Source organism: Oncorhynchus tshawytscha, linkage group LG31, assembly GCF_018296145.1.
Source record: "Oncorhynchus tshawytscha isolate Ot180627B linkage group LG31, Otsh_v2.0, whole genome shotgun sequence".
Taxonomy (NCBI): domain Eukaryota; kingdom Metazoa; phylum Chordata; class Actinopteri; order Salmoniformes; family Salmonidae; genus Oncorhynchus; species Oncorhynchus tshawytscha.
In genome coordinates, this window is record NC_056459.1 from 25,034,494 (window position 1) to 25,049,663 (window position 15,170).

Sequence of the window (15,170 nt, forward strand, 5' to 3'; positions counted from 1 at the left end):
CGCCCTGACCCTGCCTGCCTGCCGCCCTGACCCTGCCTGCCTGCCGCCCTGACCCAGCCTGCCTGCCGCCCTGACCCTGCCTGCCTGCCGCCCTGACCCTGCCTGTCTGCCGCCCTGACCCTGCCCTGCCGCCTGACCCTGCCTGCCTGCCCTGACCCTGCCTGCCTGCCGTCCTGACCCTGCCTGCCTGCCGTCCTGACCCTGCCTGCCTGCTGTCCTGACCCTGCCTGCTGTCCTGACCCTGCCTGCCTGCCGTCCTGACCCTGCCTGCATGCTGTCCTGACCCTGCCTGACTTTGATTTGGATTATGACTCTTTGCCTGCCTTGACCTACCGATTGCCTGCCACTTGTACTGAAATAAACTCTGAGACTCGTAGTATCTGCCTCCGGGTCTTAGCCTGAGCCCTGATAGATGTGTACATCTCTCACCACCAACACTCTCACTACCTTCTATATCCAACTTATTCTTCATTTTGTCCTTCCATCTTAAATTTCTCCTTGTCAGGTGTACAATTACCATCTCATAACTATGTCTTTGCCCACCACTGTTTCCAAGGTAGTGCTGCAACAATCATTATCGCTCTCCCTCCAGCCACAACCCCAGCTCAACGACCCAATCAGAGAAGGCCATCCTCCCACTGATTCCACACAATGTTTGTTTTGTATTAGCCACAGAAGATTAAGACAATGAGAAACCATGCTGCGAACTGTGCAACTGGGACATTCACATATCAACCATCCCTCTAGTGCCTACTGAAGACAGAATCCATAAGAGTCATAATCATCCCAGCAATCAAGTATTAATAAAGAGATTAACTGCCAATGGCCTCAGTGACACGATGACATCATAACCACTAGAAACTCTTGGAAGACAATGGAATTAAATAAAATAAAAAGTCTTTATTGTTAAGTCTCTTGTACTTTTAACAGTAAGCTTTTTTAATTTCATTCTGTAGTCTTCCAAGAGTGTCTGAATCTCCTCTCTCCTTCAGTTTGCTCCTAAATTCATGCACGTTGGTTGGAGAGCAAGGTAGCGACAGTGATCCCTTCCATTCTCACCATAACCATTATAGGATTATAATGGCACTTTGACCTTCTGAGCGTCATAGTGTTGGATAGAAGTCATTGTTGTATACAGTAGATTAGGAATTTGAAGTGGTTAACCGGAGTTAATATACTCTTAGAAAAAAAAGGTACTATACAGAAACTAAAAGGTGTTCTTCGACTGTCTCGATTGGAGAACCCTTTGAAGAACCCTTTTTGGTTCAATCTAGAACCCTTTCCACAGAGGGTTCTACATGGAATAGAAAAGGGTTCTACCTGGAACCGAAAAGGGTTCTCATATGGGGACAGCTGAAGAATCCTTTTGGAACCCTTTGTTCCAAGAGTGTTCTATAGGATCTTCCTCTGTGTCTCCATTCTACATGAGATGCATCTGGGATAGATGCACCTGACTCCTATCCCTGCTTTAGTACTGGGTTACAGAGAATGGAAATTGAGAATACAAATATTGTACTACTTATGGAGAGAGAGAGAGAGAGAGAGAGAGAGAGAGAGAGAGAGAGAGAGAGAGAAATAGAGTGAGAGAGGAAGAGAGAGAGAGAAATATAGTGAGAGAGGAAGAGAGAGAGAAATAGAGTGAGAGAGGAAGAGAGAGAGTGGAGGTACTGTGAGGAGAAGATGGAAAAAGAAAGAGAAAGGAGAAACAGAAAGGAAAACAACAGAGGGTCAAAAGGAAGAGAGTGAACATCGAGGAACTGAATGAGAATGAGAGAGACAGAAAGGAAAACAACAGAGGGTCAAAAGGAAGAGAGTGAACATCGAGGAACTGAATGAGAATGAGAGAGACAGAAAGGGAGAGTCAGCACAGGGACCCCTTGTCTCATTCTGGTGAAATATGGCCTACAGCCTTAGCAGGGACATCACTCCAGACACTCGACAATTACCCTGCGTGGCTGGGCTCCCCTGGCATCGCCACCACCGGCCCCGGTGGCTGCATGCTCAAACCAGTGTCCTCTGGGACACCATGGTATTTTCACTAATAGAGTCTGGAACCAAGCAGTGCTTACGCCCGGAGCACTTGAGCACCCTGTCATTCTCCCTCTCTCCCTCTCTCCCTTTCTCTCCCTCTCTCTCGATCTCTGTCTCTTTGTCTTGTCACCATTTCTATCCATTTCTTTCTTTGATGAACTCTCTCTCCATCTCACCTTTACCATTCCCTCTCTCACTCTTTTATTATTTACTCTTGTATTATTTACTCTCTCGTTGTCTATGTATTTTATCGCCCCTTTCTCTCTCCCTCTATATTTCTCTCTCTCCCCCCTTTCTCTCTCCCTCTATATTTCTCTTTCTCCCCCCTTTCTCTCTCCCTCTATATCTCTCTTTCTCTCTCCCTCTATATCTCTCTTTCTCTCTCCCTCTATATTTCTTTCTTCTCCCTCTATATCTCTTTCTCTCTCCCTCTATATCTCTCTTTCTCTCTCCCTCTATATCTCTCTTTCTCTCTCCCTCTATATCTCTCTTTCTCTCTCCCTCTATATCTCTCTTTCTCTCTCCCTCTATATCTCTATCTCTTTCTCTCTCCCTCTATCTCTCTCTTTCTCTCTCTTCTCTCTCTCTCTCTCTATATCTCTCTTTCTCTCTCCCTCTATATCTCTCTTTCTCTCTCCCTCTATATCTCTCTTTCTCTCTCCCTCTATATCTCTCTTTCTCTCTCCCTCTATATCTCTCTTTCTCTCTCCCTCTATATCTCTCTTTCTCTCTCCCTCTATATCTCTCTTTCTCTCTCCCTCTATATCTCTCTTTCTCTCTCCCTCTATATCTCTCTTTCTCTCTCCCTCTATATCTCTCTTTCTCTCTCCCTCTATATCTCTCTTTCTCTCTCCCTCTCTCTCTTTCTCTCTCCCTCTATATCTCTCTTTCTCTCTCCCTCTCTCTCTCTCCCTCTATATCTCTCTCTTCTCTCTCCCTCTATATCTCTCTTTCTCTCTCCCTCTATATCTCTCTTTCTCTCTCCCTCTATATCTCTCTTTCTCTCTCCCTCTATCTCTCTTTCTCTCTCCCTCTATATCTCTCTTTCTCTCTCCCTCTATATCTCTCTTTCTCTCTCCCTCTATATCTCTCTTTCTCTCTCCCTCTATATCTCTCTTTCTCTCTCCCTCTATATCTCTCTTTCTCTCTCCCTCTATATCTCTCTTTCTCTCTCCCTCTATATCTCTCTCTCTCTTTCTCTCTCCCTCTATATCTCTCTTTCTCTCTCCCTCTATATCTCTCTTTCTCTCTCCCTCTATATCTCTCTTTCTCTCTCCCTCTATATCTCTCTTTCTCTCTCCCTCTATATCTCTCTTTCTCTCTCCCTCTATATCTCTCTTTCTCTCTCCCTCTATATCTCTCTTTCTCTCTCCCTCTATATCTCTCTTCTTCTCTCCCTCTATATCTCTCTTTCTCTCTCCCTCTATATCTCTCTTTCTCTCTCCCTCTATATCTCTCTTTCTCTCTCCCTCTATATCTCTCTTTCTCTCTCCCTCTATATCTCTCTTTCTCTCTCCCTCTATATCTCTCTTTCTCTCTCCCTCTATATCTCTCTTTCTCTTGTGTTCGCTCTTTTCATTATGTTTTCATGTATCTTCTCTCTCTTTTTCTCTCTCACCATCCTGACCCAGTCTCAATTAGTCACAGCGCGATTCCATTGTTGATTTCCTGCTGTCATATGATGTTATAAAGAATCACACAGGTTGTTCCAGTTATTCTCTGTGATGAGTGATTGATTATGCGTTAATGTGTGTGTGTGTGTATGTGTCCAATATATTAGTTCAATTTGATTCAATTTAGTGGATCCAAAGTAGAGGAGAGACCTATTTGACCAGAGACGGATTCTTCCTGATCTCCAGCCACAGAGAGCAGCGTTTCAAATTGGGTAACATCATTCAATTGCTGAAATTGTTCTAATTTGCTAAATATCTGCAGTTTTGCCATACAACTATTCTCAACGGAACCATGGATACCTGCTCGTCGAACATCTCATTCCAAAATCATGGGCATTAATATGGAGTCGGTCCCCCCTTTGCAGCTATAAATGCCTCCACTCTTCTGGGAAAGCTTTCCACTGTGTTGGAACATTGCTGCGGGGACTTGCTTCCATTCAGCCACAAGGACATTAGAGAGGTTGGGCACTGATGTTGGTCGATTAAGCCTGGCTCACAGTCAGCGTTCCAATTCATCCCAAAGGTGTTCAATGAGGTTGAGGTCAGGGCTCTGTGCAGGCCAGTCAAGTTCTTCCACAATGATTTTGACAAACTATTTCTGTATGGACCTCGCTTTGTGCACAGGCACATTGTCATGCTGAAACAGGAAATGGTCTTCCCCAAACTGTTGCCACAAAGTTGGAAGCACAGAATAGTCTAGAATGTCATTGTATGCTGTAGTGTTAAGATTTCCCTTCACTGCAACTACGGAGCCTAGCTCAAACCATCAAAAACAGCCCCACACCATTATCCTCCTCCACCAAACTTTACATTTGCCACTATGCATTGGGGCAGGTAGCGTTCTCCTGGCATCCGCCAAACCCAGATTCGTCTGTCGGACTGCCAGATGGTGAAGAGTGATTCATCACTCCAGAGAACGCATTTCCACTGCACCAGAGTCCAATGGCGGCGAGCTTTACACCACTCCAGACGATGCTTGGCATTGCGCATGGTAATATTAGGCTTGTGTGCAGCTGCTCGGCCATGGAAACCCATTTCACGAAGCTCCCGATTAACAGTTCTTGTGCTGACGTTGCTTCCAGATGCAGTTTGGAACTCGGTATTGAGTGTTGCAACCGAGGACAGACAATTTTTATTCGCTACGCCTTTCAGCACTCGGGGGTCCCATTCTGTGAGCTTGTGTCCCCTGTCACTTCACGACTGAGCCGTTGTTGCTCCTAGACATTTCCACGTTACAATAACAACACTTACAGTTGACTGGGGCAGCTCTAGCAGGCCAGAAATTTCACGATCTGACTTGTTGGAATGGTGGCATCCTATGACGGTGCCACATCAAAAGTCCCTAAGCTCTTCAGTAAGGCCATTCTACTGCCAATGTTTGTCTATGGAGAATGCATGGCTGTGTGCTCCATTTCATACACCTGTCAGTCACGGGTGTGGCTGAAATAGCCAGATCCACTCATTTGAAGGGGTGTCCACATACCTTTGTATATATAGTGTATTATTATACTAGAACAGTGAAGGCTCTGATGGCACAATGTGATGAAGCTGTTTCCCTTGTGCTGTTTATGAAATCAATACACAGAAACACGTGCGGGAAAACCACCAGTTCCTCTGTGTTATAAAGTAATCAATGCTATCCATTCTTTTCAAATGCCACTTGTGTCTCAGCTCGGGAACTGTAAATACAATATCCATTCTTTTCAAATGCCAGTTGTGTCTCAGCCCAGGTACTGTAAATACAATACAATACTATTGTATTAGATATTACCAATCAATCAAGAGACACCGCTTTAAAACAGCTATAAACTCGGTGGTTCGAGCCCTAGATGCTGATTGGCCGAAAGCCGTGGTATATCAGACCGTATACCACAGGTATGACAAAACATTTATTTTTACTCTTCTAATTATGTTGATAACCAGTTTATAATAGCAATAAGGCACCTCTGGGGTTTATGGTATATGGCCAAAATATCACGGCTAAGGGCTATATCCAGGAATTGCACATTGCATTGTGGGTAAGAACAGTCCTTAGCTGTGGTATATTGGCCACAGAGGGTAGTGTGTACGGCCCAGTACATCACTGGGGCTAAGCTGCTGCCTGCCGTCCAGGACCTCTACACAAGGCTGTGTCAGAGGAAGGCCCTAAAAATTGTCAAAGACTCCAGCCACCCCAGTCATAGACTGTTCTCTATGCTATCGTATGGCAAGCGGTACTGGAGCGCCAAGTCTAGGATTACTTTAGATATTGATCCCATAACAAATGTGAGATGGAATGTGCTTGGCAGATACAATGGCTAGATACAGTACTGTATTAAAACCCAATCTAGTCCTCGCAAATGTAATGGTTTTAATATGTATTCTTCAGTGATTTGGCAAAAAAGAACTCACCCCTGCTTTCTAAAACATTTAATTCCCTCTTTAAATTAATGACAATACACCACCCAGCATCACAGTGATTTCAACCAATCAGAAAACTCACCACGCTGACTTTGAAGGCATAGAGGAGGTCAAAGGGCAGCGCGGCGACCAGGTCAATGATGAACCACGTGGTCATGTAGTGGATGCAGATCAACCGCGCACTGAAAATCACTTGACCAGACTTACTCACGTAAGTGGTACGGAAACTGAACACAATGTCTGGGAGGAAAAGAGGGAGAGAGAGCGAGATAGAGGGAGGGGAGAGAGAGAGAGAGAGAGAGAGAGAGAGAGGGAGGGAGGGAGGGAGGGAGGGAGAGAGTGGTGGGTGTCAGGTTACAGATCCATGATTTGCTATCAGATAATGTAATAAGTACTGTTTTGGATTCTCTATCCATTTTGAGGTTGGTTAGCACGTTAGTTTAAACACACTGATTGGAGACACCTCGTTAGTGAGGATATGTTTCACCTGAGCTGGCCCAACTGGCATTTAAGACCTACAGTGTATCAGGAAGAGGCAACGTTGGGAGAGCTACACCTCATGTTAGTGCTTCCACTTTAGTTAGCCAAAAATACATCTGAGTTTTATTTGTTTTGATTCATATTTGTTTTACTCCCTATCCTAAATCGGTGTGAGTTGATTTCCTTTAGTTTTTCCTCTGATGCAAATGTATTGGGCTTTAAGAAGCCCTTATCAGTTACTTTCCAACTTTCATGGGTGTCTTTCAATCAATTATGAACCCCTTTCTGTTTTGTCTTTGTTGTCGAAGTTACTTTTTATTAGTTCCCTTTTCTGTGAGCGGTGACATTTTGAGTTTGTCCTTCGGGAACGTAACAGTACACACAAATACACTATCAGTGTAACTGAGGTTACTGAGCTGCTGGACAACAAACTATACACACTGTCCCTAACCTTAACCCTTTCCCTGACCCTAACACTGTCCCTAACCATAACCCTAACCTTAACCCTTTCCCTGACCCTAACACTGTCCCTAACCAAAGCCTAACCATAACCCTTTCCCTGACCCTAACCATAACCCTAACCTTAACCCTTTCCCTGACCCTAACACTGTCCCTAACCAAAGCCTAACCTTAACCCTTTCCCTGACCCTAACATTGTCCCTAACCATAACCCTTTCCCTGACCCTAACACTGTCCCTAACCATAACCCTTTCCCTGACCCTAACACTGTCCCTAACCATAACCCTAACCTTAACCCTTTCCCTGAACCTAACACTGTCCCTAACCATAACCCTAACCTTAACCCTTTCCCTGACCCTAACACTGTCCCTAACCATAACCCTAACCTTAACCCTTTCCCTGAACCTAACACTGTCCCTAACCATAACCCTAACCTTAACCCTTTCACTGTCCCTAACCAAAGCCTAACCTTAGCCCTAACCCTAACCCTAACCCCAACCCAACCATAAGCCTAACCCCATGCCACGTAACCCCCTCCCATACACACATATGACCCTCCCTTATACCTATAATAAAGAGTATCTCCACAGCGATGTCGCTGACTGTAGTGCTCCTGGTGAGGTCATCATCTCCGATGAAGCAGACGTTGTAGGGCACTGTCACGGCAACGTAGAAGGTGGCCAGCAGGATCAGCCAATCCCAACCCGCCTTGAAGGTGCTGAAGTGAAGCAAGATGAACTTGGACTTCTTGGCGTCCGCCACCTTGTACTCTGGCAGAGCAGGGGGGTCCCCAAACACATTCTGATCGGACGAAAGGAGAGGGGAAAAACATTCTGATTGGAGGAAAGTAGAGGGGAACATATTCTGATTGGGTGAAAGTAGAGGGGAACATATTCTGATTGGGTGAAAGTAGAGGGGAACACATTATGATTGGATGAAAGTAGAGGGGAACATATTCTGATTGGAGGAAAGTAGAAGGGAACACATTCTGATTGGATGAAAGTAGAGGGGAACACATTTTGATTGTATGAAAGGAGATGGAAGTAGAAAGGGGAGCCCATAATACATTTGGGATCCAAAGAAAACTGTCTGAGTAAAGTATATGCTTGTTGGCGAGTTAGGGTTGTTATAAAAAACATGTTTCTTAATCAAAGGAGATAGGAAGAATATCTAAAAGACAGATCTTTAAAAAGGAAATCTGCAGTTCAAACAAAAATAGAGTGGTCAACCCGCTAATGTTTTGGTTAACAGCTAAGGGATGGGGCTGGAGAAATGTAACTATTCATAGACAGATCTATGGATACCAGGACTGACCATGCATCAGATCAAAATGCCAGTTTGAACCATGTTTTGAAGCTACACATAGTCCATTTTACAGACAATGGAATAAAACAAGCTTATTTATTTATTCAACTTGGCAAGTCAGTTAAGAACAAATTTTTATTTTCAATGACGGCCTAGGAACAGTGGGTTAACTGCCTGTTCAGGGGCAGAACGACAGATTTGTACCTTGTCAGCTCGGGGATTTGAACTTGCAACCTTCTGGTTACTAGTCTAACGCTCTAACCACTAGGCTACTCTGCCACCCCGGGGGTTCTAATGTGATACATGGTACGACAGTTGAACTAAGCACATGAGGGATTTATAAGTTATATTCTTCAATAATCAAGAGCTATACGGAATATAATTTATTCAAAAGTTTAAAAAATTGATGTAGAAATTACAGACTAGATGTTCAAGAGTCTCATGGCTTGGGGGTAGAAGCTGTTTAGAAGCCTCTTGGATCTAGACTTGGCGCTCCGGTACCCCTTGCCATGTGGTTGCAGAGAGAACATTCTATGTCTAGGGTGGCTGGAGTCTTTGACAAATTTTAGGGCCTTCCTCTGACACCGCCTGGTATAGAGGTCCTGGATGGCAGGAAGCTTGGCCCCAGTGATGAATTGGGTCGTATGCACTACCCTCTGTAGTGCCTTGCGGTCGGAGGCCGAGCAGTTGCCATACGAGGCAGTGATGCAACCCGTCAGGTTGCTCTTGATGGTGCAGCTGTAGAACCTTTTGAGGACCTCAGGACCCATGCCAAATCTGAAGGGGAATAGGTTTTGTAGAGCCCTCTTCACGATTGTCTTGGTGTGCTTGGACCATGTTAGTTTGTTGGTGATGTGGACACCAAGGAACTTGAAGCTCTCAACCTGCTCCACTGCAGCCCCGTCGATGAGAATGGGGGCGTGCTCTGTCCTCTTTTCCTGTAGTCCACAATCATCTCCTTTGTCTTGACCACGTTGATGGGGAGGTTGTTGTCCTGGCACCACACGACCAGGTCTCTGACCTCCACCCTATAGGCTGTCTCGTCATTGTCGGTGATCAGGCGTACCACTGTTGTGTCATCGGCAAACCTCATGATGGTGTTGGAGTCGTGCTTGGCCGTGCAGTCATGAGTGAACAGGGAGTACAGGAGGGGACTGAGCACGCACCCCTGAGGGGCCCCCGTGTTGAGGATCAGAGTGACGGATGTGTTGCTGCCTACCCTTACCATCTGGGGGCGGCCCATCAGGAAGTCCAGGATCCAGTTGCAGAGGGAGGTGTTTAGTCCCAGGGTCCATAGCTATTTATGAGCTTTGAGGGCACTATGGTGGTGAACGCTGAGCTGTAGTCAATGAACAGCATTCTCACATAGGTGTTCCTTTTGTCCAGGTGGGAAAGGGCAGTGTGGATTGCAATAGAGATTTCTCACATCGAGGGTGTTGATGTGAGCCATGACCAGCCTTTCAAAGCACTTCATGGCTACAGATGTGAGTGCTATGGGTTGGTAGTCATTTAGGCAGGTTACCTTAGTGTTCTTGGGCACAGGAGCTATGGTGGTCTGCTTAAAATATGTTGGTATTACAGACTCGGACAGGGAGAGGTTGAAAATGTCAGTGAAGACATATGCCAGGTGATCAGCGTATGCTCGCAGTACACGTCCTGGTAATCCATCTGGCCCTGCGGCCTTGTGAACATTGACCTGTTTGAAGGTCTTACTCACATTAGCTGCAGAGAGTGTGATCACACAGTCCTCAGGAACATCTGGTGCTCTCATGCATGTTTCAGTGTTATTTGCCTCGAAGCGAGCATAGAAGTAGTTTAGCTCATCTGGTAGGCTCGTGTCACTGGGCAGCTCTTGGCTGTGCTTCTCTTTGTAGTCTGTAATGGTTTGCAAGCCCTTACACATCCGACGAGCGTCATAACCGGCGTAATATGATTTGTTCTTAATCCTGTATTGACGCTTTTCCTGTTTGATGATTCGTCGGAGGGGATAGCGGGATTTATTCTAAGCTTCCCGCTCATTCCCGCTCCTCCATGGCTTCTGGTTGGGGTATGTACGTATGGTTACTGTGGGGACGACGTCATCAATGCATTTATTGATACAGCCAATGACTGATGTGGTGTACTCCTCAATGCCATCGGAGGAATCCCGGAACATATTCCAGTCTGTGCTAGCAAAACAGTCCTGTAGCTTAGTATCTGCTTCATCTGACCCCTTTTTTACTGATCGAGTCACTAGTGATTCCTACTATATTTTTTGTTTGGAACAGGAATCAGGAGGATAGAATTATGGTCAGATTTGCCAAATGGAGGGCGAGGGAGAGCTTTGCAAGCGTCTCTGTGTGTGGAGTAAAGGTGTTCCAGAGTTCTTTTCACTCTGGTTGCACATTTAACATGCTGATAGAAATTTGTTAAGACAGATTTAAGTTCCCCATTAAAGTCCCCTGCCACTAGGAGCGCCCCCTCTGGGTGATCATTTTCCTGTTTGCTTATTGTGGAATACAGCTCATTGAGTGCGGTCTTAGTGTCAGCTTCAGCCTGTGGTGGTATGTAGACAGCTACGACAAAATACAGATGAAAACTCTATAGGTAGATAGTGTGGTCTACAGCTTATCATGAGATACGATAACTCATGCAAGCAAAACCTAGAGACTTTGATATCCTTTGATATCGTGCACCAGCTTTTGTTTACAAAAATACATACGCCCCTTGTCTTACCAGACACTGTGTTCTATCCTGCCGGTACAGCGTATAACCAGCCAGCTGTATGTTGATAATCTCGTCGTTCAGTCACGACTCCGTGAAGCATAAGATATTACAGTTTTGAATGTTCCGTTGGTAGTTTAATCTTCCGTGTAGGTCATCAATTTTTTTTTCCAAAGGTTGCACGTTTCCTAGCAGAATGGAAGGAAGTGGGGGTTTATTTGATCGCCTACGAATTCTCACAAGGCAGCCCGCCCTCCGGCTCCTTTTTCTCTACCTTCTCTTCACGCAAATTACGGGGATCTGGGCCTGTTTACGGGAAAGCAGTATATCATTCACGTTGGACTCGTTAAAGTACAAAAAGGATTTTGCTAGTTCGTGATGAGTAATCGCTATTCTGATGTCCAGTTCTGTTGTTTTCGGTCATAAGAGATAGTAGCAGCAACATTATGTACAAAATAAGTTGCAAAATAAGTTACAAACAATGTAAAGAAACAAACAAAAAACACAATCGGTTAGGGACACGTTAAACGTCAGCCTTCTTCTCCGGCTCCATCTGAATGTTGGTTGTTAGGGTGTGTAGTGTTTATGGTGTGTAGTGTTGATTGTTAGGGTGTGTAGTGTTTGTTGTTAGGCTGTGTAGTGTTGGTTGTTATGGTGTGTTGTGTTGGTTGTTATCGTGTGTAGTGTTGGTTGTTATGGTGTGTTGTGTTGGTTGTTATGGTGTGTAGTGTTGGTTGTTATGGTGTGTTGTGTTGGTTGTTACAGTGTGTAGTGTTGGTTTTTAGGGTGTGTTGTGTTGTTTGTTAGGGTGTGTAGTGTTGGTTGTTAGGGTGTGTAGTGTTGTTTGTTAGGGTGTGTAGTGTTGGTTGTTAGGGTGTGTAGTGTTGGTTGTTAGGGTGTGTAGTGTTGGTTGTTATCGTGTGTAGTGTTTTAGGGTGTGTAGTGTTGGTTGTTAAGATGTAGTGTTGGTTGTTAGGGTGTGTCTTACCTTGTTGAGTTTGATCTTGCTCTTCTTCCTCTTCTTGTTGTCTTTGCTGTGGAGGTGACCAGAGATGTGGTAGAGTACAGTACTGCTCCGCAGACGAGTCGAACTGAATGAAGAGCCAGTTTTCAGACCCCCTTGTCGGCGCTCTGCAAACACAAAAACATGTACAGACGCAGGCATGCACACAGACAGACTGTATTACTATACAATCAAACTACATGGTCCTCTGGAAAAGCTCATAGAAAAATTAAGAGAAAAAATTGAGGGGAAAAGAATGATGTTTGGATGAAATGCTTAATATCAACACTAGTTACAGTGATAATTAATATGTAACCCACCAGCGCTCACAGTCTCACATCACAATAAGACATTCATCATCTTCTCAAACTTCACATTTCTAAGTTATTCCAAACCTTTAATTTAAAGTGTTTAAGGTTAAGTTTAAGCATGAACTCCAAATTCTTAAAGGTAAGGCATTAACTCTGAATGGTTAAGGTAAGGCATTAACTCTGAATGGTTAAGGTAAGGAATTAACTCTGAATGGTTAAGGTATTAACTCTGAATGGTTAAGGTATTAACTCTGAATGGTTAAGGTAAGGAATTAACTCTGAATGGTTAAGGTAACGCATTAACTCTGAATGGTTAAGGTAAGGCATTAACTCTGAATGGTTAAGGTAAGGAATTAACTCTGAATGGTTAAGGTATTAACTCTGAATGGTTAAGGTATTAACTCTGAATGGTTAAGGTATTAACTCTGAATGGTTAAGTTAAGGCATTAACTCTGAATGGTTAAGGTAAGGGTTAAGGTTTGGGATAGGCTTAAAACAGAAGTATCAAAAACAACATTCTATCGCTGGATTCAAACTTGAAGACTGATGCTTGCGTCCATCAGTGATCGCCATCCACAACACCCTATCAAAACAGAAACCTATTTGAAGTTAACAACGCTCACTGTTGCCCCTAGTGGCTGGTTTCCACATCATCTCCCAACGTCCTCAGACATGGAAGGACGTTGAATACTGACTTGTATCACGGGTGACCTGGCTGGTGTAACAGAAGGGTCATTTACATATCACAGAAACGTTTAGACGTTTTCCTGAATTTAATGAAAAAAGTCATCATGGCCCCGTTTCTACTTTTCAGCTCAACCTATTGGTCCTCAATGACAAAGTGGGAGTCTCTATATAAAACTGTTTTGAATAATATATATATTTTTAAATTGTCTTATTCTACTGTGGTGGGATTGGTAAGGCCTACTGATTTGTTATAGAGGACACGAAGTTGGGGCTAGGCATGACTGTGTGAATGTGTAAGTGTGTGAGTGCGTGCGTGCGTGTGTACATTTGTGTGTTTGTGCCTGTGTGTTTGTCTCTGATAGAGGACAGAGGTATTAAGAATATGCATTTTATTGCTAGAGAAGAAGAAGACACCTGTGTTGCTCTGGGGAGATATCAGTAATATCTGGTCCTTCCCCCAGAACCAAGGTGATAACTGCTTCTGAGTGTCTGTGTCTAGGGGCAACTTTACCCTGCTTATCAAGTGTATAATGTGTGTGTGGTGTCTGTGTGTGTTTGTGTGTGCGTGTGTGCAAGTGTGCAAGTGTGCAATGCGTGTGTGTGTGTGTGTGTGTGTGTGTGTGTGTGTGTGTGTGTGTGTGTGTGTGTGTGGACCCCAGACGAGGTGAACAAACAGAACTCATCCATAAAGCCAGGGAGCCTTGGGGGACGGAATACGGTAATACCACAGAGACAGAGATACACTTATTTTCTGATCTAATGAATTTCCCCTCACTTTACAACCAGGGAGGTCAGACAGCGGGGGAGAGAGGAGGAGGTATTGGAGAATTAAAGGGAAAGACCGAGATAAAGTGAGAGATAGGTAGGATAAAGAAAGAGAGATATGGGAAGAGGAGAAGGGGGCAGAGAGGTAGGTAGGGAGAGATGGGGGAGGGAGGGACAAAGAGGTGGGTATGGAGGGAGGGAGGGAGGGAGGGAGGGAGGGAGGGGGGAGGGAGGGAGGGAGGGAGGGAGGGAGGGAGGGAGGGAAGGGAGGGACAAAGAGGTGGGTATTGAGGGAGGGAGGGAGGGAGGGAGGGAGGGAGGGAGGGAGGGAGGGAGGGAGGGAGGGAGGGAGGGAGGAGGGAGGGAGGGAGGGGGAGGGAGGGAGGGAGGGAGGGAGGGAGGGAGGGAGGGAGGGAGGGAGGGAGGGACAAAGAGGTGGGTATGGAGAGATGGGAGGGAGGGAGGGAGGGAGGGAGGGAGGGAGGACAAAGAGGTGGGTAGGGAAGAGGAGGGAGGGAGGGAGGGAGGGAGGGAGGGAGGGAGGGAGGGAGGGAGGGAGGGAGGGACAAAGAGGTGGGTAGGAGAGATGTGGAGGGAGGGAGGGAGGGAGGGAGGGAGGGAGGGAGGGAGGGAGGGAGGGAGGGACAAAGAGGTGGGTAGGAAGAGATGTGAAGGGGGAGGGAGGGAGGGAGGGAGGGGGGAGAGAGAGAGAGAGAGAGAGAGAGAGAGAGAGAGAGAGAGAGAGAGAGAAAGTAATTAAGAGAGGGAAATTGGAAGAGACTAAGGTAGAGAGAAAGCAAGAGAAAGAGAGAGGGGGAGAGAGACAAATTAAAATGGAGCAAATGTGGGAAGGAGGGAGGGAGAGAGGGAGAAGGGAGAAAGGGACAGAGGGAGAGAGGGAAGGAGGGAGGGAAGGAGGGAGGGAGGGAGGGAGGGAGGGAGGGAGGGAGGGAGGGAGGGAGGGAGGGAGGGAGGGAGGGAGGGAGGGAGGGAGAAAGGGACAGAGGGAGAGAGGGAAGGAGGGGTTGTGGACGACAGAGAGATTGGGTTCCCCTGTCCAATCTGCCTGAAGGCTAGACCAAGTGTGAACTAACTGGGTTATCAATGTGTGTGTGTATGTGTGTGTCTGTTTGAGTAAGTGTATGTGTGTGCATGTATGTCTGTGTGCGTGTATGTCTGTGTGCGTGTATGTCTGTGTGCGTGCGCAAGATTGACTTCGAAATTGGACGTCTGTCCGTGTCCTGAGGATGTCTAGAACAGCATTAAGAGACCTGCCCAGCATTATCCAATGAGGTTGCAGGGTGGGCCCAACGGCTCAGTGGACACAGCAGAGAGAGAGAGCAATGACGTGGT

At 45.8% G+C, this 15,170-nt stretch overlaps 1 protein-coding gene across 1 annotated transcript in view; it reads right to left on the reverse strand.

The window, feature by feature from the left end:
- Nucleotides 1-15,170, reverse strand: part of LOC112229219 (potassium voltage-gated channel subfamily H member 8-like) — a 115,608-nt gene that overhangs the window by 60,315 nt on the left and 40,123 nt on the right. Inside the window, exons 4-6 of the mRNA XM_042309837.1 lie at nt 12,040-12,182; nt 7,610-7,844; nt 6,187-6,344 (exon numbers count right to left, since the gene is read on the reverse strand). Coding sequence (XP_042165771.1) covers nt 6,187-6,344; nt 7,610-7,844; nt 12,040-12,182 — 536 coding nt within the window. The remainder of the gene's footprint in view (nt 1-6,186; nt 6,345-7,609; nt 7,845-12,039; nt 12,183-15,170) is intronic.